This window comes from Pagrus pagrus (genome assembly GCF_965226575.1).
Source record: "Pagrus pagrus genome assembly, chromosome: 24".
NCBI classification, from domain to species: domain Eukaryota; kingdom Metazoa; phylum Chordata; class Actinopteri; order Spariformes; family Sparidae; genus Pagrus; species Pagrus pagrus.
In genome coordinates this window covers 18,664,244-18,691,065 of record NC_140206.1, presented here as the reverse complement: position 1 = coordinate 18,691,065, position 26,822 = coordinate 18,664,244, and the positions used below count along the sequence as shown (strand labels likewise).

The 26,822-nt window shown below is 38.5% G+C and overlaps 1 protein-coding gene across 1 annotated transcript; it reads left to right on the top strand.

Moving 5' to 3' along the window:
* gucy1b2 (guanylate cyclase 1, soluble, beta 2) lies at nt 1-25,801 on the top strand. Its single transcript, XM_084346954.1, has 17 exons — nt 1-8; nt 4,131-4,204; nt 4,329-4,435; nt 8,060-8,187; nt 8,993-9,092; nt 11,535-11,707; nt 11,807-11,903; nt 12,539-12,642; nt 12,820-12,921; nt 15,727-15,820; nt 17,360-17,556; nt 20,201-20,324; nt 20,402-20,550; nt 21,204-21,350; nt 22,255-22,409; nt 22,984-23,165; nt 24,627-25,801. Exons 1-17 carry the CDS (start codon nt 6-8, stop codon nt 24,824-24,826), a joined length of 2,136 nt encoding a protein of 711 aa, XP_084203080.1. The 5' UTR covers nt 1-5; the 3' UTR covers nt 24,827-25,801.
* The last annotated feature ends 1,021 nt before the right edge of the window (nt 25,802-26,822 follow it).

The following is a 26,822-nucleotide window of genomic DNA, read 5'->3' as shown; positions in this document are numbered from 1 at the left end:
CAGACATGGTGAGTATGTCTCCCTATTTTGATTAAAGATTATGTCAAACAAATCCTGGTGGAGATTATGTATGATAGCTATTATGGTGTATTCTTTCAAAGCTGTAACATTGCCCATCATTTTGGATTGTGTAAATCAATGCTGTTGGATTTTTGTAATTTCTGAAACATTGCTAGGAATGCATTGATGTAACAATATTCTTGTAGTTGCTGTTGATTTGTATTTTGGGGGTACAAATGCAAAAAGTAACTGGAGCACAAGAATCATAAACCCTGACACAGCCATACTTGCCAATCAAGTTTAAAATGTCCGAGATTTTACACTTTGCAAAACTCTAGAACAGCAAAACTGAACGTTTCAATCCAACAATTTCTGTCAGACTGTGCCAAAATAGAGAATAAAGTGCAACATTTAGGCCTGAAAATTTGTGCTGTGTCTTTCATTTTCAATCACAAGTGCAGGTTGCATTCTTTGTAACAAGGTTTTTTCTATTATTTTGGTGCCCTTGAAGAGGGGATTGATCTTTTAATTTTAATATTTTATAATAATGTAAAACTTTTATTACATTTTAGTTCAATTCATCTTCATTCAACGTCACCCAACTTCTAGTCTGTGTAATGTCATCAACAATATATCTATGATTATTGACTCATCTGCATCTCAGAATATATGTAAATTCCATACTGAGGTACAGGTATCGTCAGTGCTTGCTTTTAACTTGTGGATGTCATTACCACATATTACAATCCAATAGTTGTTAAAATTATTTTGTATTATCTTATTCCTACATTATAAAACTCACAGTGAGATATAATGTAGGATGCTTGACTTAAAATAGAACTGAATTAAGAATAGTGAAACCACGTAGGTGTATTTGAAAGCTCTGCATGAATTTTTTTTTTTTCTATAATATGTTGTATAGAGTCCTGTAGTGTTTGAAAGAGGTCCTCATTGTGCATCTGCTGTGGTGGGAAGGTGTGAACGGGAGAAACCCAAAGTAGCTCTGTGATGCTTGCTGTTATACTATTCGTTGAAACTGCTCGTTGGTTCTATATTTTCTGGGACTGTAGGTTACTCATGTGTGATCAGTGGTATGGAGGTAGCGAATTTCTGATAGCTTCTCTTCATGTCGTACGTCTGTCTTTATAGACAATACGTATAAGTCTTAATTCTGTGCATCAGCAGGGCATCCTAACTTTTATTTCCTTTTCAGGGTGTAGATTATAATTTAGTCTTTTATCTTGACATAACTTAGGTTTTGGATGCAACTGCTCATATGGTATCTCATTTATGAGTCTTATCGATGTTTGGTGATATATGATGATATATGATTTGGTTAAGCTCTAAAATTATCATTGTGAGTTGGACTTTCATCACTGCCGCATCAAAGTAGTGTATATATATATATGTTTTAGAGTGTTTGGAACAGCCTAGTGAAATTACAGTGCATTCATAATACTTTGTGACTATCCTCATAAACACCAATAATGCTTTGTAATGCACTGTGTCAATTGTCATTAAACACTATGGATGGTGACTTTTACACAGACAGACGTCACACAGAAAATGCATTACTCTTTACATACCACCAACAATTAATTATTTTGATGAAGCATGCATTATCACAGATGCATTATTATGCACTTCACTTTACTTCAGAAATACAATGAGAACTTTTGATTATAATAGCATCCCATGAGTTCCTGGTTGTTGATGTATAGGTGAGTGTAGGTAGTTATAATGTATGATAAGCCCCATCAGTCAACCTGATTTACTGTGACTGACATAAAAGACTGTAACACCAAGCACAAACATTTAGTTATAGTATAGCTTTTGCTCTCAATGTTGAGACAAATCCAGGCCCTGTCATAATGCCTCACACCTGCTGATTTTAAATCTAGATCTGGTTTTAGGATTATCCATATCAGTGTAAGGAGTTTATTCTCTAAAATTGACATGATTAAGATCTGGATAAATGTAACTAATGCTGACATTGTTGTCTTATCTGAAACCTGGCTTACAAAATCTGTAGAGAACAGGGATACTTGCATTAAAGGTGCAGTTGGTAACTTTGAGGAGAGAGAGGACTTAGTATTAAATTTGAACAAGTACAACTTTCAGATCTCTCCCCCTCCCTCTCCGCTGCACTCCTGCCCTGCCTCCAAAGTCCCTCCCCACGCGACGTGGCGTGCACGCAACGTTAGACATTACTGTTATGAATAGTCAACATTGCTGGCCAACAAACGAGCAGAAATAAATCATGTCGACATGAAAAATAATCTACACAACCCAGCACACACTGATTTCAGTAAGTTACTTTGATGGGTTTTTTTATAACCGAAACTGTTGTGAATATTGCTAAATGGCCAGTAAACAACGTATGACAAAATGTATCTGTGAGAGCACAGAAACGTTCCACATAATTATGAGGACAAAAACGAAACCGCTAAGACTGCCAGGTCACTTCATAAAGATATTTTCTGCTACTTTCTAATAAAACAACACCAACCAGTAACGTTAGCCCTAGCATCGGAAACAAGCTAACGTTAGCCCGACTGCAACATCACAGTAACATCACATGCACTACGGAGTAGTGGCTCCGGCTCTAGCTTCCTCTTTTTACTCGTCTTTGTCGTGTATGCTGTTGTTGGTAATGGAGGTATAGATCGTTTTTCCTCGCTGATGGTTGTTGCTGTGCCATTACTTTCTCTAAGCTCCTGAAGCCGCTCTTGGAGATATGAGCTTGACCAAGCGCTAGCATGAGCTGAGGAGGAAGGGGGAGGGGGCTGTCCGCAGTGTGTGCGTGAGCAGTGATTGACAGCTGTCAGACACTCCATCAGACACCATCCTGGCTCTGATTGGTTCTTATTGTCCGGTCGTGGTGGATTCTGGACAGGACAGGCATTAGTCAATCCCAGTTCAAGTCACAAACCAACAATGTTTTATGAAAGAATTATCCTATCTTTATAGGATAATTCTTGGTCCCCCACAAGACCCAAACCTAAATGTTTAGAAAAATCAACTCTCATTGACTTTGCTTTGACAAACATGCCTTTAAAATATGTTGCATCCAGTGTTTTCCAGTGACCATTGTGTGATAGTAGTATAAGATGTTTTGCTGATCAGGCTTAATTTACATGATTCGTATAATCTTAATTGGGAGAGAATGGCCTGCTTTGATGATGTTGAGCTGGCCTGGAATTACTTTCATAAAACTCAGTTTTTGCGATTTGTTGTTGTTGTCCGAACTGAATTGGGACAGTAAGCTTTTAGGTTTTCAGCACACACTGCATGGATAAATCTGCAGACTGAACTCAAGACTTCAGAATGTTGTACCACTGAACAACTTTAAAACTATAATGGAAGTCCATGTCTGTGGGCAAATGTTTCATCAGAGTGTTTTTTCTGTTAATTTGCTGTTATAACTCTGTGTTGCTGCCATTCTTGGCCAGGTCTCCCTTGTAAATGAGTGGGGCTAACTTGGTTAAATAAAGGCTAAATAGAAATAAAACCCTCAAGTTTATAAGTAGTCAAGAACATATACCATCCATACACTTGGAGTTTTAATAAGTTACATCTATAGTATTTTATGACTGTTCATATAGTGCATCAGAAAGCATTATGTGTGTTTGTGAGCTTAGTTCCATAGCCAGTGTTGTAAAAAAATATATATTTTAAATGTTTAAATGTGCTTTGAGGGTTGTGAGGGAGGTCAACAACAAAACAGGTGAAAGCTTGTAGATTTGCACAGTTTGATTTGGTTCTGCACTCATTTCTCTGAGATTGGCCTCAATTTACCAAATAACAGTACGATATAAAATTAAAATGTGACCTTGGATGTATTGTTTAAAGCTAATTTTCATCTCCACTCCCTGACTGCAGGTCCCATTGAAAACATACACTTAACGGACTGTAACAGAAGAAGTGATGAGGGGGACATGCAATTCTACCTTAATTCTAAATTCTCATAGGACCTTATTATTTGATTCAGTAAGGGCCATGTACTGTATATATTTTGTGACAAACGCACTGGTGCATGCTGATTGATTTGTGAAGTTAAAATACAAATTTTTGACATTTAATGGAATTAGCGCAGTACTAACCAGTTAAAGTGTTTTTGTTCTTTGCAGTATGGGTTCATTAACAGCTGCCTCCAGTCTCTGGTGATGGAGAGGTTTGGCCAGGAGACCTGGGACAAACTAAGGTTTGGACGCATGTACACTTATACAGTATATTATAACTGACAGCGATGGCTGTCAGGATCAATATGATAACTGTGATGATGTTGACCTTATGTACATATTTAATAAATCATGGTTTTTGCATAGCTCTCTACCAGGGTTCCAGGATACCTTCAAGACATATACGGTTTATGATGATATTGTAACTCTAAGCCTGGTGCAGGAGGCATGTTCACTGCTGGGCAAGTATTTAAGTTTCTCTATGTCTTGGTTAGATCTCCAGTATTTCCAGTAATTTTGTCAACATTTTTGATGCCATGCTTTCATTGGTATCTCTCTGTACATATCAGACATCATGTTTTTTCACCAAATTCCATGCCAGTCTAACTTTTTGATTGAGTTAGCTATTATGAGTTAACTATTGAGTGAAGCCCTATTGGGATGAATCTTACATTACCTGTGTTGGTCAGTGATTTTAATCACACCCAGAATATAGATGTGGGTAATTTTCCATCCCCATTCCAGTAATAAATACCCAAGCTACCTATTGTTTTTCTGTGTGGTACAAGGAGCTGCTTGCCCTTGTACTGTTGCTTTTTTAATTTTCAATTGCCTGAATGGGAAATTTTACCTTGTTTCTGCTAATCTGGAAGCATGCTAACTCCAATATACAGGTAAGGTTTATTTGGGAATATGATGACAAACTCAAAGCTATCATGAGAGCAAGACTCCTCAAAATGGGCCATGATTTCTAAGCAGATTTATGGATGTTTACTCCTAATGGACATCAGACATAATGACATACTTGGGAAGTCTAAACCACACTGAATGATATCAACATGTGTGTCATGTCTGTGTGTTCATATTTGCTTCAATTTTTTGTAGTATAGTATATTAACCTACACTTTACCTATCCCACGTCTATTGGCTGTCTATTTGGACACTGTCCTGCAAAACGGCCATGTGGTCCTGGTTACAACGTCACCCACAGCAATGTGTTAAATTACCAAAAAGCACAATATTTAATTTCCCAATCCAAATGGGGGTTTTCAGACATGTTGTGATAAACCAACATTTGTTTGGTTGAAGGGACATTTTGACCATATGATGGCATTGTCACACTTAAAAACAGCCATTGCGTATGGATGAACAAGTGTACAATTTCAACAAGTTTATCTGTACACAATGCCTGTTGTGGAGTGTCTTGTTCAGAACCACTGAATGCAAGATTAAAACAGTAGAGCAAAATAAGATTAAAATTAAATGGATTGCTTCCTGGGGTAAAGTTGTGGACTGCATTTATTACATTTTTGTGTTAGTTTATATCCATACATAGTGCTACTTTTCTAAATTCTGATGCTCACCCGAATTTACATTAAAAGCTTTTTATTAGATGGTGATTGTAAGCCAGCATTTTAGCAGATAACATTTTCGAAGCATGGCATTGTTATATATTTTTAGCTGAATTGTTCTTGGTGAAACAGAGTTGCAGTCAAGCCATGGCCTGAATTAATGAGCCTTAATGTTGAGTGCACAATGTCCTCACTTTTATACATATCATAAGTAGTTTGAGTAAATCATTACAGTACGCATTACACATTTATACATTGTAGTCAAATATGTTTTCTGTTGTATAATAATCATATAATTTTGAATTTAAATAATGTTTTATACTACAAGATAAATGCAAGCATGTAGTTGTCTGAGGTGTGAAATTACAGCTGTGTGTTTGTGATGAAGTGTTAACAAGGTCCCTGATGAAGTCCAACAGGTTACACCCAATAGATGTTTATATTGCTGCATGATTCAATGGCTGCTTTCAAATTATATGCAAACGAATAAAGATGCAAAAAAGTTTTTGGTGGGCTTTTCGTGAGTTAGAGAATATCGTGCTTACTTGGGAGGAAAATAGCAACTTTTTACATTAGTTGCTAAACATTTGTGTAGAAAGGACTGTCATGTGACTGCAGTTTCAGCTTTTGTATAAATATAATCCCTTGTAACAAACATATTCTTGTTTTGAATTTAATTACCTTTTTTATAATGTCAGTTCTGTAGAGACATTGTATCGTCACAGTATGGTGCACTACACATTTGCAAAGAGAGACTAGTCTACACAGCAGTGGCTGAAAAAAACTGTTTATGAAAGAATGGGCCCCAGGGCTCAGGTGTATAAAGCATAATGGGGGCATGTCAACATTGTACTGAGCTCTCCCTAAGGGTCCAATTATCTGGATTGTACATAATATTGGGAATAGGCTAATTGAATATCTGCTTGCTGCCAATGTTGTTGTAAAACAAACACACTCTAAACCTGAACTAGTCTGACTTTACCAGAAAAGTGTGAGGAAACCCATTCCCTTTAACCATTTTAATTTGTAAAGAAGCAGAAACCAAACACTTCTAGTTGTATTAACTTAGAGCCATAATTGGATGTAGTTGACATAACAAGTTTACAGCAATCACAATCAAAAGTTTACTCAAAATCATTAGATCATATAAATTATTTCTTTACTGGAGTCTAAGTTGTACAAATTAACTTATTTCAGATAGATATACAGTACATAACATAAAATCCCTGTAATAATAACTATTCTTTGGTTTACATAACTTAACAATACAATTTCTGTAAAGTTCTATCACCCTAGTCATTAGTGTTGTACATGTTAACCGAAGTTGATTTAAGCTTATCCACTGGATTTCAGTATTGGTTCAAAGAAGAGAGCGCTCCAAGCAGATCTCTGCCAAATATGAGTAGGTCATGATTGAATTCAATACTAACCTTTATCACAGTCAGCAATGTCTTCATTATTGCAAAAAAATAAACATAACTTACATTAACATTGAACATTAAAATGTATTAAAGACAGGCAAGGCAAGTTTCCATCATTTATCTTTTCTTTGAACTATGAAAAAGTATGGTCTCAGGAGAGTTTTAAATATCAAATGATGCTAGGAATCTGCTAATATGCCACAAATCAGGCGCCTCCCTTACCTTCCAAAACCTTAACATACTATGTAATCTGTGCATGATCATTGTACTGCATATTGCATCTGATTAGTGCACACAACTTATTTGATTTAACAATAGGAGAGGTTTTTTTACAAAACATGAAAGACTAATTCATGACCACTCAAAAATTTATTTAATTCTGGGTTTACAGTGTAGGTACTTGCAGGCCAGACTACAAAGTAGTAAGTGATGTATTTGATGGACATAACATGGGCATCCCAGCTGATATACAAGGTTGGGACAAGAGCCCACTTTATAAAATGAATTAGTTTTACCATGTCTGTCCACACAATAAACAAAGGCTATCAACTAGTATCACAAGTTATTATCTTTAAATGTTACTGCAGTACCACCATTACATTACTTGATACACCTGCACCTGATAATTGTGTGAGATTATGAAATTTACAAAATAAAAAACGTACTAACCCCATTATATTACATTTGATGTTTTGGGTTCTATGTATTGGAGTTGAAATTATTAGCTATTTAAAGCAAATATGTATTTTAAGCTAAAAAGGGAGATATCAGGGGCCTGTGCCACGAAGCTATAAATTCATCATCTCATCAATTTCTGTAATTTAAGCTTGATAATATATTCAAACATGTAAGCCCAATACTGAAATTGCTAAATGTAATAATATGTTATTATTATATTTCTCATGCTACTATAGCCAAATAAATGTATGGTGTTAAAAGGCACCAGAATACAAGAAATTACATCTACTCTGTTAAAAATGTTCTAGGGACGAACCCCCAGACCCTAATTAGAATGCCTGTTATAATGCATTAGATTGATAGTCCCACCCATATTTTAAATGCTCCCTACACCCATTGGATATGATATTATTAAGTTGTGTAACAGTGCCCCCCCCCTTTACTTTCTGTAAGCAAGCGGGTTATGACACGATGCTGAAGACACTGGGAGGAAATCTCATTGAATTCATTGGGAATCTGGATGCTCTCCATAGTTACCTGGCCCTGTCCTATCAGGTATGCTTATGTGTATCATTGTTTCTGTATGGATCAACAACAAACAGACTTTGTAAAACAGTGTCTCATATTTTCAACTATATTACTTTGACTACTCAGTGCGCCTAAGGAAAATGTCTTTGGAATTCTGAATTCCATTCTGAAAAGCTCATCAGTGCTTTGTACTTAAAATTAGAGGCCCTTGTGTTAGTCTTTTTATTTACTACTTAGTGATTGTGAGGAGTATGTCAGTGTTGGAAAAGTGCTGCAATTCCACCGTGTGACTATTTTGCTTGTAAAGTTCATGGATCTAACAAGGGAAATCAGTATGAATGCATTCTACTATTGCTCCTCATCATTGTATTGTTCCATTTGAACAGCAGAGGGTGCAATCATACTGCTCAAGAAGACAGACTCCTTCTCATAAGACCTGCCCTACTCCACCTCTGATTGGTTAGCACAGGTTTCCTTTAATGGTTTCCTGTAATATTTTGTGTAATATCCTTCAGTGTGATGTTTGCAGCAATGAGTATCAGTGTGGATCCATCTGTTTAAAACCAATAGGAGTACTTCACATTTTGGTTAATCTGCAAAATGTGTGTGAAAAAGTTGCACCTGTGCCCAAGCACCCATCCATCCCAGCATGCAGTCCACTTTTACAACTCTTATGTACTGTGTGGGGACACCACTGCAATGTGTTATAAGTAAATACAGGAATTTCATTGACTGTACCCTGGAGAGGAAAGCAGTATGAAATTTTGGGAGTTTTTCTGTTTGTTATAACCCTAACTTTAACAGAATCTGAGACACACCTCCTGTTTTTAAGGAAATGAATGCACCATCTTTCCGAGTGGAGATGGCAGATGATGGGAAGATGCTACTTCACTACTATTCTGACAGGAAGGGCCTGTACCATATTGTGCCTGGTAAAAACAAACACACCTATTGACTACCTAAATCCACTGCATTGATCCTGATCTTCATATTGCAAATCGTATTCAATTGCTACATAGGTATTACTCATTCAAAAAATACAAGCAAGCGAGGCAGGGCAGCCTGGATTCTGGTTGGCCACTCCTGGTGACCCCTGCTACTCTAGTTAGAATGGTTTAGACAGTTGGCTTATTGGATCAGAGCCTCTGTATGAAGTTCAAATGTTTGTTGTTGGAAAGTCAATTAATCCAGTGACAACAAGGAAAACAATTTCAAATCAGAAGAAACAAAACTACCAAACATATAGCTTATATTTTTGTCTAAGGGGTGTGCATTAGACTGCCATGCACCATGCGGGACAGTTTGTCAACTGGGGATATGGAGTTTATGGAGTTTAACTTGTTGCTAAAATGAGCCAACCACTGACTGCTGCTAACTTGCGATAGCTGCTGTTAGCCAGTTAGATCAGTTGGCCTTGGAGCTAATACTCAAATTGGCTGACTCAGCCCTGGGGCTGCAGCTCTGAAACAAATCTGAATGTTATTGATTAGTACTTTTTAAACAAGTTTAAACATCTTATGAATGCAATGAAGGGGTATATGATGAGTATATATAGTGTATAAATAGACCTACATCACATAAATATATAGGAAGATTCAAGAAACTGTATTGTCTATCACAAAGTGACAGAATACACCATATATGTTGTATATAAAGGGTGTAAAGTATTTTTGGCCTCCATGACATCACATTACTTGGATCACTAGTTGGCTGTTGAGCCCTTGCTGAAGACGTTCAAACTTGTTATATAAAATAGGCAATGGGTAAAATATCATAAATCACTTTGGTACTTGTGGAGAACAGGGATCAATTAAATCGCGAGGTCACACTTTTGGATATTTGAGTGCTAACGTAAGAAATTATTGATTTTATTTCAAGATAGATAAATTACCCTTGTCTTGTGTTTCCTGTTTTACTTTGTCACTCACTCTTCCTGCTCTCCTGTGTTTCCCTCCTGTGTGATTACCTGCCCTGCCCTAATGTGTTCCACCTGTGTGTCATTTTCTCCCCACATGTAGAGTATTTAGTCTCTGTGTTCCCTTTCCTCTGTGCTAGTTCATCTTGTTCCCCTGTGACAGCGTTCCAGCCTTTTCCTGTGAGTCACTGTGTTTAGTGAGCTTAGTTATTTGTCCATTGCCTGCCTTTACAGGCTGGCCACATGCTGCTTGTGTAGGGTGCATGGTGGCTGCATTGCTGAGCTGCTGTGGCTCAATCGCGTGTGTGTCCACATAGGCAGCATTGCTGCTGCAGTGTGGCTCTTGCCTGCCCTATCTGTTTACATGAAGTTTGCCTATGATAATTATCAAAAATATGATGATGCAATTTTTCTTCACCCCAGCTGAAAGAGCTAAAAAGCAGGAGGGGGAAAGAGAGGGAGGGAGAGAAATAAAGAAGAGTACACAGGAAAAAAACTGCCCTTCACCTGTTTTGTGTATTCTCTTCATGTCTGTGACATTCTATAGATACAGACATTAAAACTGTGGTGAAACGCTGGTGTGATGTAGATATGACCGTCTACAGATTGTTTTCAGGTCTATTTTTGCCGAGAATTGTGTGCATTTGCAGTAAATATAGGTGACAGTGCTGTTCAAGGTTCAAGTTACCGTAACAAAGAAATCTCAAACAATTACTGCCTCTCAAATCTGGGGCCCCATCTTTCGAGGGCTGCATTTGAAGACCAAATGCGTCACAGCAGCGCAACAAGGCGTCCCATTTCAAAGGCTCCTTCAAATGCAATTTTAGATGTAAGTATGGGGTTACAAGTCACTTGAATAGCTAATGATACAATTATTCAAAAAAACAAGGGAACCCAATACAGTCAAGGTTGCTAGGTGACAGGTGCATTGCTTTGTAGCGCAAGGTTAAGGTCGGGGGGAGCTGATCATGTGTAGCCTATAGGAAATTCCCAGTAGACCAGATAGTCTCATTTAACCATGCTCAGTTTGGCCTTCATAATCACAGTACAAATGCATGCATGCGGCAATGTGAAAGAGATTAGCACTAATACTGGACATGTGTGAGCTGTGTTGCCATGGATATGCATAGTATATACAATAAAGCATGGCAAACTGACCAAACCTCATCAAACACAGACATACAAAGATAGAACATGATAGAACATGTTGAATCCAACCAAACATGACGTTATGGTCATGATGGTCATGTCAGTCTTATGTACACCCCTTCAAATAATGTGTTACTCAATTGTCTTTGGCGTAGGAAAGGGAAAATACAGGGGCAATAAACACTTTTTTTTTACTACTTGCTTGTGCATATTCACATTCATGAAATTGCAGAGACATGTATCAAGCTACTGGCCACTGTACTTCCATAACGACATGGTCCCTGTTTGCCCTTTTTCCACCTTGCTGCAGGTATCATCGAGGCGGTTGCCAGGGACTTTTTTAATAGCAAAGTAACCATGGTGGTTCTGAATCAATCCGAAGAAGATGAGAGGACTGGAAAGAAGGAGCATGTTGTGTTTCTGGTCAAACAGACCAACCAAGCTCGCAGGAATAGGAATCAGAACCATTCCAATCCTAGAGGGGTGGGTGTTTGTAGGTGAATGTGCATGACCAATTTCTATATGTATATATTATGTATGTTTCTGATTCATGGCGCTTATGCTCTTTGTGAATTTCTCCAGGAGGCATTATTCAGAACAATGAGGGAAAGGTGTGTGTCTCTAGCTGTGAAAAAGAGTGGCTGGGACCTGATCAGGGCTGTGGTTTCCACAGAAAAAGGTGAACTTAAAAAAATCTATATCTAGAATTTCTTATTTTGACAACCTGAGCTCACTGATCTTCTCTAGCAACCTTTGATGTAGATATGCTGCACAGAACTAGAATCCAAATATAGATACAGTCATATATCAAGAAATAGTTTAAGCATGTAATTTGTAATTAAAACCACAAGGAAGTTTGGGTAGGTGTATTTTTTAATTTAGTAGAGAGGTAGGCTCACTGTCTCTCCCTGCTTCCAGTTTTTATGCTAAGCTAACTAAATCTAAAGCTTTTGTTTAGGTTAAATTCAGCCTGGAAATGGCAGACTTCGCCAGTACCAAAAAAACTAATATAGAGAGATGAATAGAGAATGAAAATACATTTAAAGGGTTTTGGTGCAATCAGAAGACGTGATGTAGTGCAGCAATTACATTGAGTCAAGGACAGCCACAGAGCATCTGTTAACATCTTAATGAGCTGCGAAAATGTCAGCAAAATAACTCTGAACAAGACTAGAAATTAGTCTGTCGAAGCAGATGCTGTAGCATAACCATAATACAACACAGCCAGATCCTGTCACCAATTTTGTGTTAGCTATGTTTCAAGGGTAGCCCCTCCAACACTAATGGAATTTGTGTGCTTGATTTACATTCCAGGCAGCCTCCAATGCACCTTCAGTCCATGTTACCCAAACAAGCTGTGGATGGAAGAGACAACCTTCTGCAATGCTTTTCCCTTTCACATTGTCTTTGGTGAAGATGTAAGGTTCCATGTATATATGTGCTTTAACATGAGCGTTTAGGACTATTTTTCATTCACAATCACATTGATTGGGATGTTATTTTTGGTTGGGCTCAAACTCATGCTGTGAAATCCTGATCTGTTTCTGCTACCCATCTGACTTTTTCTGTATCTGGTCTTTGTCCTGGACTATCAGCTGAAGGTAAGGCAGACAGGGGTGAACATACAAAAGTTTGTTCCAGGTCTCCAGGCCAGCAACGCTACGTTGGACCAATACTTCACCATTATACACCCACAGGTAAAGGCAGACATTATGTGTGTGTGTGTGTGTGTGTGTGTGTGTGTGTGTGTGTGTGTGTGTGTGTGTGTGTATATATATATATATATATATATATATATATATATATATATATATTATTTTTATTATTTATTATAGACTTTTTTATTATTAGACTCAAGGTCCATTCAAAAAAGACAAACAAACACACACATAAACATTTAAAGGAGACAGTCATACCAGTGTTTCCACATGGCTGACTGGTACCTCACACCACTGAGACCAGGATTGGACAACAGCATTAAGACAGAATTTTGTGTGTCATTCAATCGACAGATGAATTTATACATCAATTTCCGCAACAGAGCATGAAATGTATTAACTCGCACTTGACAAAATAACTCACTCGCACTGCACCACCTAGGTTTTCCCATCAAAATTCGTAGGCAATCATTATAGGCAACCTGAAGTTTGTGAATACTTGCCTTTTTGAACTTAACCCACAAAGGGGCAGTATAGAGAGGGGTACAGTAAGCTCTGAAGAGATTCATTTTAACATCATCTGAACACCAGTAGAATTTGCGCTTTAGCACATTGGCTTGTGTATATATATGTCTCTCATCTCATCTCATTTTCTTTCCGCTTTTTCCCTATTGGGGTCGCGGGCTGTTGCCGCTTTTATCCCCCCTTTCGGGGGGTTGCGGGGCTACTGGGGCCAAATCCAGCTCACAGGGCGAAGGCCAGGGCACACCCCTGAATGAGACGCCAGTTCATCCAGGGCCCTCTGATGGCAGAGGCTGCCTTGCATCTTGCAAGGTGCCAACTGCACATCAGGAGCAGTGTAGGGGTTCAGCATCTTGCTCAAGGATGCTTCGGCATGTAGCTCAGTTCCGCCCAGGGGAGCCGGGGTTCGAACCAGCAACCTTCTGGTGGCTGGTCACCTGCTCTACCCACTGAACTACATATATAGCTACTGTATATACAGTACAGACCAAAAGTTTGGACACACCTTCTCATTCAATGAGTTTCCTTTCTTTTCATGACTATTGACATTGTAGATTCACACTGAAGGCATCAAAACTATGAATTAACACATGTGGAAATATGTACTTAACAAAAAAGTGTAAAACAACTGAAAATACTCCTTATATTCTAGTTTCTTCAAAGTAGCCACCTTTTGCTCTGATTACTGCTTTGCACACACTCTGCATTCTCTTGATGAGCTTCAAGAGGTAGTCACCTGAAATGGTTTTCACTTCACAGGTGTGCCCTGTCAGGTTTAATAAGTGGGATTTCTTGCCTTATAAATGGGGTTGGGACCATCAGTTGTGTTGTGCAGAAGTCAGGTGGATACACAGCTGATAGTCCTACTGAATAGACTGTTAGAATTTGTATTATGGCAAGAAAAAAGCAGCTAAGTAAAGAAAAACGAGTGGCCATCATTACTTTAAGAAATGAAGGTCAGTCAGTCCGAAAAATTGGGAAAACTTTGAAAGTGTCCCCAAGTGCAGTCGCAAAAACCATCAAGCGCTACAAAGAAACTGGCTCACATGAGGACCGCCCCAGGAAAGGAAGACCAAGAGTCACCTCTGCTGCGGAGGATAAGTTCATCCGAGTCACCAGCCTCAGAAATCGCAGGTTAACAGCAGCTCAGATTAGAGACCAGGTTAATGCCACACAGAGTTCTAGCAGCAGACACATCTCTAGAACAACTGTTAAGAGGAGACTGTGTGAATCAGGCCTTCATGGTAGAATAGCTGCTAGGAAACCACTGCTAAGGACAGGCAACAAGCAGAAGAGACTTGTTTGGGCTAAAGAACACAAGGAATTGACATTAGACCAGTGGAAATCTGTGCTTTGGTCTGATGAGTCCAAATTTGAGATCTTTGGTTCCAACCACCGTGTCTTTGTGCGACGCAGAAAAGGTGAACGGATGGACTCTACATGCCTGGTTCCCACCGTGAAGCATGGAGGAGGAGGTGTGATGGTGTGGGGGTGCTTTGCTGGTGACACTGTTGGGGATTTATTCAAAATTGAAGGCATATTGAACCAGCATGGCTACCACAGCATCTTGCAGCGGCATGCTATTCCATCCGGTTTGCGTTTAGTTGGACCATCATTTATTTTTCAACAGGACAATGACCCCAAACACACCTCCAGGCTGTGTAAGGGCTATTTGACCAAGAAGGAGAGTGATGGGGTGCTGCGCCAGATGACCTGGCCTCCACAGTCACCGGACCTGAACCCAATCGAGATGGTTTGGGGTGAGCTGGACCGCAGAGTGAAGGTAAAAGGGCCAACAAGTGCTAAGCATCTCTGGGAACTCCTTCAAGACTGTTGGAAGACCATTTCAGGTGACTACCTCTTGAAGCTCATCAAGAGAATGCCAAGAGTGTGCGAAGCAGTAATCAAAGCAAAAGGTGGCTACTTTGAAGAACCTAGAATATAAGACATATTTTCAGTTGTTTCACACTTTTTTGTTAAGTATATAATTCCACATGTGTTAATTCATAGTTTTGATGCCTTCAGTGTGAATCTACAATTTTCATAGTCATGAAAATAAAGAAAACTCTTTGAATGAGAAGGTGTGTCCAAACTTTTGGTCTGTACTGTACATAAATATATATAGCCTTCCTAAGTTTCCTTTGGTAATCCATCAAGTCCATATAGAGTGGTCATTTCTAAATGTAAATACACTGAATTGCTTTTGCAACTTTAAGGAGAAGAGAGAATTATCACAGAGAATTATGAAGTACAGCAGAATATCGTGGTGAGCAGTAGTAAACATTGAACCAGTGTCGTGAAGCCTTTTTCTCTATCCTCCAGGTAACTTTTACCATCGAGAGCATCAAGAAATTCATCAACAGTCAATTTGTCTTGAAGAGCTACAAAGACAAACACACCATGCTCAAACTAAGAGGTGGGTTCAGCATCACAATACAACTTAACACACAAGTCCCATTGTTTTTTTTTATAAATTGTATAATGTATTATAACAAAATATATCCTATCAAATCAACATCATCTTTCTCCATAGTAAAAGTGCCTTTTGAGAAAAGCTTTTTAAAAAGATCAGTAAGTGCCATCATATGAGGACTGAAACTGCCAAAAAAAAATTGCTAAATAAATAAATGAAATGCACAAAAAAAAAAAAAAAAAATGTAGACATTCATTAATTAATAAAATGTAATATAGATTGATATATCGGCTTTACTTTGCAGGAAATACCAAACACAAATTTCCTTACTTTTTGTGCTATGTTGAAAATGAATAAATGAATACATAAAATATAATATTAAATGGGAAAGTAAATAAATAGTGGAATTAATACAAAGGTGAATAAATACAGGAGCAAATTATGTATCTTTAACATTACTTACATTACTTAATGCCTACAGTTATTTAAAATTGTATTTTTGGTGCATTTCATGGCATAATTACGCAGCCTGTCTGGTGATATTTGAGGGGGAAAAAATTTGGTTGCCACAATTTTTAATAAGTCGTGGCCAGAGGATAATTAAATTGTTGTCACAAAATATTTAAGTCCAGACCACGACTTCCTTAATACGTGGGAACGAGAAAATTCAATTTCCAGATCGTTGTGGGTTGTCAGGATTGACTGTTTATTATGCATTGAATACGATTATACTTCTATATTCCAGATATTTGAGATTGTTCTTTTAGATCATAAAAAGACAGCAACACTTACTGTAAATAATTGTAAGTGGTTAAGTGCAGTAAAATTTACTTTAAACTGACCACACTAACAAACATAAAACATGGCTTAACAGCAAGAACACTTAACAAGAATATAAAATTCGACTCAGTATTAACTGTCAAGGGGGCAAAGCAAACACTCCCACTGCCAAGCACTAATTTTTCAGAAATCAGAATTGTTCTAATATTTTGTGAAAGAACCAATAGCCATCCCTTCAACATTGTCACAATATCAATGTTAAGTATTTGTTCAAAAGTCACCCAGTCCCAGCATATGAAGTGCTTCTAAGTAAATTTAAAAATATCAAGATATATGTGTATCTGGATATATCCTAAATATATCACAATATCTTTTTAGGGCCATATGGCCCAGCCCTGGTTGCAACCAACTAAAGCTACATAAAAAGTCTCACTGTGTAAAGCCAGCCCAAAGGTTACACTTAAACTGACCCATCCCGGCAAAAGCAAACCTGGAAGACCAAAACCTGACCTAGTGCAGGACCATGACAACCAAGCTATCATAGCTAAATCGAAGTTGGGGGGGAAGCGCAACATGGTGTGATAAAAGTAGCACATTGTGGCCTTATGTCGCAAAGGGCACTAATGGGATCAAGTAAGTAAGCACACAAGAGCAGAGAAAATGGAAATTCAGTACAAGTTGTGTGTACTCAATGGCAATGTTGGCAGTTCCATAATATCTGAACTGCATTATTTCCATGTGTTAACCTGTACTTATCTGTAGGTCAGATGTTGTGGATGGAGTCTCTTCGCTGTATGTTGTACCTGTGTTCTCCAAAGCTAAGAAGCCTCCAGGAACTTAAAGATGTTGGCCTTCACCTGGCTGACCTGGCCCAGCATGACGTCACCAGAGACCTAGTTCTCCTAAACCAGCAACGTCTAGCTGAGATGGAGCTAACCAACCAGCTAGAGAGGAAAAAAGTAGGAAGCAATTTTTTGTTCATGTAGTCTTTTGTAACAATCTTGGACAAAATGGAAGCTCAGTTTATACACATAAAAATTAATAGCTCAATGGAAATGATGGCATTTATTTAGTTCTACAATAAATTAGAATATGCCACACTAATTTACAGCTGAGGCAAATATGTGTTATCGTCTTGGGACTGTCTCTGAAAGTAGTGGGCTGTGATGACACAAACACACATATGCTTTCGAACCTCTTGTTCATCTTGAGGAAAACATGTTGCTCAAGCCCGATCTTTTAGACTAGACAATGGTAGCCCACAGAGATTATGCATTTCACAAAAGCTTTGGAAGCAGGGTCACTGACTAAACCTAGTCATTGGGGGAGTTCTTGGATAAATTACTTCCTTGCCCTCCAGAACTTCACTGTACACATATGAGGGAGAGATGTTGAACTGAAAACAAATAATGATCAATTAAATATATTTACTTTGTAACCTGGCAAGAGACAACTTTTGTTCACCTCAGTTGCATTCTCTATGCTTGACACAAACTGTTAACACACATAGTAGGTCTGGTAATGTCTGTTTACGGCGGTGGTTGAGCTGTAATAACAGTAACACCCCAACCTCTTCACACCGACACAACAACCTCTTTGGCCTCTCTCCCGGAGCTGCTCCTGTCCTCACTGCAAAAGTAGGCTTGTAGGGTGGAGCCAACAGGTCAGCTGTTCGCAGGGTAGCTAGGAAATAATAACATGCCAGCTATGCTAGCAGAGATTTCCATGGCCCTGGCCGTCTCCTTGACAACAAGAGAGAGCCACGGCCAAGTGCTTGTTCTCGGCTGTCCTCCCGTTCCACACCCCCCCTGGGTGCCCTGGTAGTCCTGCTGTACAACCCGAGGAAGGGAGGGATTGCGAACTACTGGCTGTTGTACTGTTTTGGGATTGTCCATAGTTCAATATATCATGGCAATTCTTGACAATTCATGGCTACTTTTTGCACATGCTTAGGTCAAAGCTTGCTACTTTTATTTTACTGCAGAAGGAAAGAAGAAGTACCTCAAGTAAAAACAAATTGTATACAAATAACATATCAGGTTTATTATTAAAGGAAATTGTTCAAGTCACTTTTTCAATATCATGATAAATATCGTATCATGGAGTATTTATCGTGATGATATCAGACAGTGAGTTCTTTGTATCGTTACATCCCTAGTTGAAAGCGAGTGAAAGAAAGACCTGGCATTTGCAGGATGCATAGAAATGAGGTAATGTATCTATTTGTGGTCCAAAACAGGTCTATTATTATTATTTATTTAATATACAGGATTGATAACTTCAGAAACATGATGAATTTACTTGGCATGACAATAATAATTGTTTAACTCTGGTTTGAATTTGAATTGAGTAATATGAAGTGTACTTCCTTAATTTGTGGTCACATGACTACTTTTGTTTGTGGTTACCTAGATACAGGGGGTGGCTCATTTTACCCAATGGCTCGATTTACTCCTTTCTCCCCCACAGAGTCAGAACCTAAAAAATACAACGAGATCGATTTTTCTGACCTTGACATTTGCTTTGCCGGTCTGTGTGGCATGTTGGTGTCCAGCACAGAGTGCATAGTGCACATGTTGGAAGAACTAGGTGGAAAGTTCATTAAAATGAGGCAGTACAATGCAATATGTTGGTATTTTGGTGGAAAATGGGCCTTTAAAGTTAGGTCTTAAAAATTAAAACTTAAATAGCAGATGTTGTGCTCAAATATTCAGCTTTTTTATCTTTTTTTTTGTATCTTTCTTATTATGTATTAAAATGTAGTACAAATAACTTTTGACTGGCTATGAAACATGCTAAATTCAATACTGATCCCCCTATATATGACCTACATAAGCAAACAAGGCCATTAGTGAGAGGATTGGCTATTTCTGCATAATTATTATTATCATTATTATAGTTGTTATTATTAATACCTGTCACCACCTTGGATTCCAACTGGTGTGAGTTGGATAAATCATAAAATTAAAACCATTTTTTGGCGAGTGATGACAATGAATTGAGGGGTCTCACAGCCTGAGGAAAGAAGATGTTCTCTATTCTGGTGATACAGTACAGCACTAAAACGAAGCTTACCCTCATTATTTATAGTCCAAGAGAAGCTTTCTATATTTTTGTGATGTATTTCTATCATCACTATACAATTAAACATAATAACAATAATAATAATAATAATAATAATAATAATAATAATAATAATAATAATAAACAATCTGCCTGAGGCTGAGGTTTTGTGGTGAAGTGTGCTTAGTCACATTGCATAGGTTGTCATGCTTGACTGTAATTGGCACAGCTGTTGCAGAGGTTAATTGATACAACTGTTTGAGAGTGTATATCTCTACGCCCTCTGCTTTATATTCCACTTCCATGCTGGACCCACTTTTATATTCCCTTTTGCACTTTCCGTGGCTTGACAATTTACAAATCTGTGATTTGTAAAGTTATGCTTGAGTCTTTTCATAGACCTTGGAAAATTTAGTGTGTGTGTGTGTGTGTGTGTGTGTGTGTGTGTGTGTGTGCGTGTGTGTGTGTGTGTGTGTGTGTGTGTGCGCGTGTGTGTGTGTGTGTGCGCACGCGCATGCACATATGTCTGTCTGTCTGTAGGAGGAATTGAGAATCCTGTCCAAGCACCTAGAGGCTGAAAAAGAGAAGACAGAGACTCTTTTGTATGCCATGCTGCCACGCCACATAGCCAATCAGCTAAAAGATGGGAAGAGCGTAAAAGCAGGTCAGTCTGTTGACCAACCCAGCTTTCCATCTCTGCATATCTGTACTCTCCTCTGTCAAAGTGTTTGTCTTTTTCAGGAGACTTTGAGGTGTGCACTATTTTGTTCAGTGATGTGGTAACCTTCACAAATATCTGCGCTGCCTGTGAGCCCATCCATATTGTCCACATGCTCAACTCCATGTATTCCAAGTTTGACCGACTCACCAATATTCATGACATCTACAAGGTATTTTGCACCTGTGATATTTGTCATCTCCACTAGGAGGTTTAGGGGGGATATTGATGTGGTTGTAATACATGTTTCTGGTTTATGGAAGGCTGTATATGTTCAAACAAGGACGCTATTGGTCTGATGATTTATGTCAGGTGGTCTAAAGTGCTAGTGCATTTAGGAAGTGTCCAACTCTTTTGCTTCTTAAACGGCGGATAATCTGGGTGCAAAGTTAGGCGCACAGCGCAAAGGGGTGTACGGTATTTAGACTCTACATTAGTCATGGGTGTGTTTTGGGTGTAACATAAATTAAATCAGCCATCTGCACCAAGACCAGGTGCATTGCTATTAAACAGTAGCACTCGCCTTTACAATGGGGCAGTTATGTGGTCTTGGCTGCTGGACCCTCTGCCCCCACTCTTTCATAATCATCTGTCCCATCAATAACTAAGTTTGACTGCAGTACACAGAAATTATGTGTGTTTTTAACATAAGCTTTTCCACATGAGTTAATTAATGCTGAAATACTATCCGGTAGATGGTTGTGATTGTATTAAAAGGTTAAAGATATTCCATAACCTGTTTAATAAAAGTATGTAACTTAAAATTTCACATTACTCAATCAAATATTGTTTGAATTACTTTTGGTGGTTATTGGTTCCCTAAAGGTTGAGACTATTGGTGATGCATACATGGTGGTGGGTGGCGTTCCAGTCCCTACAGATACACATGCTCTCAGAGTGGCGAATTTCGCTTTGGGTATGAGGGTAGCAGCAAAGGAGGTAACCAACCCTGTCACAGGCAAACCCATACAGGTAAGAATTTCCTACATGAACTACATGTTAATGCTTACACTTACTACCTAATATCTTGTCCATTTACTTCATGACCAAGGTGCCTTCTTGTTAGTGCCTATAGAATAGATTTTTACTGAAGTTGTAACTGAAAATCAAGTTGGAAAGAACCTTTTCACTAACCCATTCTTTTTGGAAGTTTTTAGTCTGTTGCACCAGTGAACACTTGCAGACTAGTAAGTAGTCGGATGTAGACAGAAGTGTGCTGCGCTGCACCTGCAAACACACCCAACAATGATATTAAGGTGTACTGACCACATGCTACTGTATCACTGTGGCAGGATCATAGCTTATACAGCATACAGCAATTACAACTAATTCACCTTCAGAAATGTGGTCAGTTTTCAGTAATGTAAACCAACTATGAGTCATAGGAAGAAAATCATAGATGTGCTGTTCAAAGATTAGAACAGAATCTTATTTGTGATACAATAAATAAAATCAACAGCAACATCTCTTTACATGATTTGTTTCCTTATTATTCAAAGACCCTGCACAGACTTTACACAGACAGATTTTAATGGAACTAGTCTCAGCCAAAGCGATTGTCCCTAATAAAACTGTTTACAATGAATTCAAGTCCCTAATCTCTATACTCATTAAGGAGTAAGTGCTAAGTTAGTAAGTAGACTATCTGTGTGACGACTATGCTATAGCAGATGTACATAGTAAGCATAAACCGATGGAGTACTTTGCTGAGATTAACACTATAACCTAATGTGCCTCCGCACGCTTCCTGCCACTAGAACAGAGCCTGCACAAAAGCAGAAGCATCTTACCACTGGTTAACGTCATCATATAGACCACTATTGTGTTACTGTACTCCAGCCAGCATGTATGTGCTGACATGGTGCTTATGTTTCAGATCCGAGTGGGTCTCCATACCGGCCCAGTGTTAGCTGGGGTGGTGGGGGAGAAGATGCCTCGCTACTGCCTGTTTGGAGACACTGTTAACACAGCCTCCAGGATGGAGAGTCATGGACTCCCTGACCACATTCACATCAGCCCTTCAACATACAGGTGTGTATGCATGTATCTCACCCCAAGCCAACTGTTGTGACCTACAACAGATTCAGCGACTCTTATTTAGACAAGCACTGATGTGACTTCTGTTGTCCTGATACAATTCCCAGATACAAAATTATCCATCTACTAATGGGATCTGATAATAAAGACCGGTACTCTGCTTTGCTCTAACCAAATTTAATCTGTAAATATCTCTATGTGAAACTGATTGAGTTTGGACTTCTATTTCTGAAAGTGTCCATGTCTGTTTTATCTTCAGAAGCAGAGCATCTTCCACAATTAGTTGTGGTTGGTAAGACTGTAGGAACCAGCAAAAGCAAGCAAAATTTTAAAAGTATCCACTGAAAAAATCCCACCTCTTCGCTTAAGACCCACTCCTCCAAACACATGAATGCGCACTGCCTGACTACAGACTGCCGTACTCACTACTGACCAGCTGGGAGGTGACAGCCATATCGCCCAGGCCTAGCTAGAATATGGTGCCAGTTGTTATTTTTATTACCAAAACTTTACTTGCTTCCCTTCTGTGTCCCTCTGCATGTCCCCACCCAACCCATCCCCTCTTCAGTGAGTTGAAGGATGGAGGATTCAACATACAAACGCGTGGGCAGATTGAGGTGAAGGGTAAAGGCCTGATGACCACTTATTTCCTTTTGGGGAACCTAATGGTGTCAGAAGATAGCATCATGGGAAGAGATGTGGGAAGGACCTGTCTTCACAGGGAGGACTCTCAATGCCAGAGCAAAAAAGGTAATGAACCAAATAAGGAAAATTATAAAAAGGGTAGAGTGTCACCAGGTTGGCATGATGGTATAGACAGTAGTATATACAAGTATAATATATGCTTAGGAATAGTGGTTAGCAGGTTATTAGTTGAAACCTAAATCTTAGGTCACAGGCTGATCACTTGAAACACTGATTTACAGAATGGTTGAAGTATCTAGACTAGTGGCTTTGGTGTATAGAAATGCAGTCAGAGGCAGAGTTAAATGAGGTGGTGAATTAAAGAAGTGGCTTAGGTACATGGTAAGATGGATTACTTAGGTCTTGAAAAGAAATTTAGGTGGATGGTTAGGTTGGATGGTTGATGACATGTTGATCAGGTGTAGAAAGAAAGCAACTGGAGAGAGTAGGGGCTGAACCCACTGCTTGGGAGTAGATAAGCAGTTGCCAAGTGTATATCAGCAGGACAGATATCTTATCTCATTAGATAAGTAATGCTTAGCTTGTAAAGACTAGTTGACCAGGTGGCAGTACCTTCACAGTGTAAGGTGAAGATGGGTGGACACTATGAACACCCAGATCCCATTATCTCAAATCCCTGTTATGGTTTTCACTAGTGATTTGGGGCTTTCTTTTTGTGCTGAGACAGACTGGAGGCTTCTGGATTTAAACTCAGCAGAAGAGTGACATCTGCTGGTTTACAAAATGTAAAGCAGCCCTTCAAGACTGAAGCCAAACCCCTTACTAGTTTCATGTATAAATACATATTATATGTGAGATATAAGTGCAAGAAGCTTGCATGTTAGTTATTAAAATCGATAATATTCAGAAATGCTGCACTAATTGAATATATTATGTATTGCACCAGAGAAACAACTGATGTGTATGCGGTCCAGAGAACCCATACATAGATTGTTTTTATTGAAATTAAATATTAATGTGATTTATCGGTGTGATTCTAATGAGTTGCATTATAGTGATTTGATTTGAAGATTGATATTGAAAATAATAATGAATTTTCTCATTTCTTGGTTTAGGGGAAAGTGTTCCCATGGTTGTATTCCCCCTTTGTATTGTTATTTTTTTTTCTGTTGTTATTCTACCACCGTGAGGATTGCTTGAGTATGCTGTTTAGCAGCAAAACTTTCTGTTAAAGTGAATAAAACAATTTCTGCAGTAGCACTAACTTACTAAAGAATCTGATCACCAAAAAAACTTCATCATGAGGTATTCTTTATTTGACACAAGCTCCAATACAATGTTTTAAAACAGTGAGTGAAAGAGTTTCTGTATCATATGCTTGTTACTAGTTATGACTAGTCTACATGGTTGAGTAAGAACAACAATAGCTAACTGTTGTGTATTTGGTGGATGTATTGACTTGAATAGACTTTTGAGTTCATGACATGGATGAGTAGTAGATGACAGAATAACAAAACAGTGAGTACATGGTTTATTAAACTTTTAAAAATGTACCTTTCATTTCAGAGCCTGACAAAGAGCCTGATGTGAGAGCTGGGACCCTGCAGAGAGAGACATCCTCAAATCGAGCCATTGCCCGGAACCCCAGCTCCTTAGACACAATCAGTCCCTTTGCCTGGGACATCACCCCGCCATACGAGACCAATAAGAACAGCTACAACAAACCTGCAAACGATTTCAACAGCAAACTTTGTGTCTTACTCTGACCTCCTTAGCCTCCTGAGTGATTTACTGATATAGGTTCTGCCAGTTTAGAAGTGTGTGAGCTCAACAAACGACAAAGAGAGTAGACAAGACAACAGTGAGGGTACCATCTAGTTAATTGTCTAGATTAGTTAGCTTAATGACAAGGACAACTCTACTCAACCACACTGACACTATGTTACAAAGCATCTCAGTCCACACCACAAAGAAGCTTTGTTATTACCCAATTATCTCTTAATCCGTTCCAGACCCAAACCGAGACATTGCTGATATTAATATTGTACTGGCACACAATGGCTCAGGAAAATGATAAAGGAATACCATGCAGTGATATGTGCAGATTGAGATGGCAAATGTACCCTCCATGTTGTTAATGCATTATGTTCATTAACAAAATTCCATCTGCACAGACCAAAAGCTGCACACTGAGGCTCTTCCTAATCTGAAAAAATTTTGCAACATAGAGCAATTGCTTAAAGCCTTTAGGGCAGAGACTGCAGTAGGTAAAATTAATTGTGATTGTATCCATTCGTCATGAATTGCTATCATAAATAATTATATTTTGATAATAGTATTATTAAGTTTTTAATGATTATCATAAGGACTATACATATGCATGCATTTACAGAATATATACGTTATGGCGTAACTAATGGCCGGGTCTTTTGTCTTTACCAGGGGTTTGTTTTACTGCCAAATTATTTCATCTGAATATGAATTATGAGCCCATACAACCACTGAATCTTTCGTAGCAAATGTACCTATCCCAACCATACGCGCGCACATACACACACACAGGATACGGGACACATTCCAGGTTACCAGCTTCAAAGTTCGTGTGATAATGTGTTGACTCTGTCGAAAGTGGAAGGGGTATGTATGCATGTGTGCACGCGTTTGTGAGCCCGATCAAGGATAGAGTGCAAGTAGTTGTTGACATTAAACCTTGTGTCCTTTAAATAAATAACATATATATGGCTGTGGGCCAATTCCATACTGGAGCATAAATCTTTTATTTCTTGTTGTAGTGGTATGAGGAGGTCTAGTTTTTTGTTAATGCTAGAGAGGACACTGATGTCAATATCGGTGATTCATGGGTCATCTGTATCAGTGGATGTGTCAGTCTTCTCAGCCTTGTTTGGCTTGCTGGAGCCGTGTTGTGGTAAGCCATCTGTTTCCATGTTTATGGGTCCCTGGTGATGTTGATCGATGAATGCTTCTAGGTCTGTTATTTCTTCCACTTTAAGGTTGCTTTGATCCGCGCTGCAGTTGAGATGATACATCTTCTCATCTAGTCGTATTGGTGTGAAATGGCAGGTTTTCAGAATGTTGCTGACCGTTAGTTTGCAAGTAATTGCAATATTCAACTCATCTTGCAAATCTTTGGTCTAGAACTTGGCTTTAGAGTGGAGAGGAACTGTAAAATGTTCCAAAAAATGAATTCTCCTATTTTTACTTTTACTCCCTCAAGTTTCACTCCTTATACATAATTGTTTTCATCAAAATTAAGGAAAATGTGTCTTCTTTTATAAAATGTAACGAAGCAATCAGACACACAATTTGCTCTTTGGCCTTATAAATCACAGGAGTACCTTCCAATTTTATATATTGACTCCGATGTAATTTGAGAGTAGGACCTCCAGAGTAAAACAGAAACAACTCTTTTTTTTAAAACTTGTTGTATTTTTCACATTTTTTCTACCTAAAACAATCATGTGTATCCTTGCATTCAGCAGGGTCTGCTCTCTCTCAGAGTATCCTAACTTATAGAAGTTGTTGTCTTTGAGGTAGAAACAGGAGTATAAGAGGTGTGTCTCAGCTAAAAACTCTGGAATAAAGATGTTACCATCACAATTCACAATGGCAACCTTTGATCACAGCTGGGTATATTTAAAGAAATTGGGTTATTGTTAAAACGCCTCATGAAGGCAATGGAGGCTATTTAACTTTTTTTTTTTTTGCCATAACTGAGTTATATATTTTGGAGTATTTCTCTTT

Bases quoted from the DNA above. Each gene is read 5' to 3' on its own strand.
- gucy1b2 (XM_084346954.1), top strand. The intron at 4,436-8,059 runs GTTTCTCTATGT...GTTGTGTAACAG, and splicing joins ACTGCTGGGCAAGTATTTAA to TGCCCCCCCCCTTTACTTTC. The intron at 12,922-15,726 runs GTAAAGGCAGAC...TCTATCCTCCAG, and splicing joins TCACCATTATACACCCACAG to GTAACTTTTACCATCGAGAG.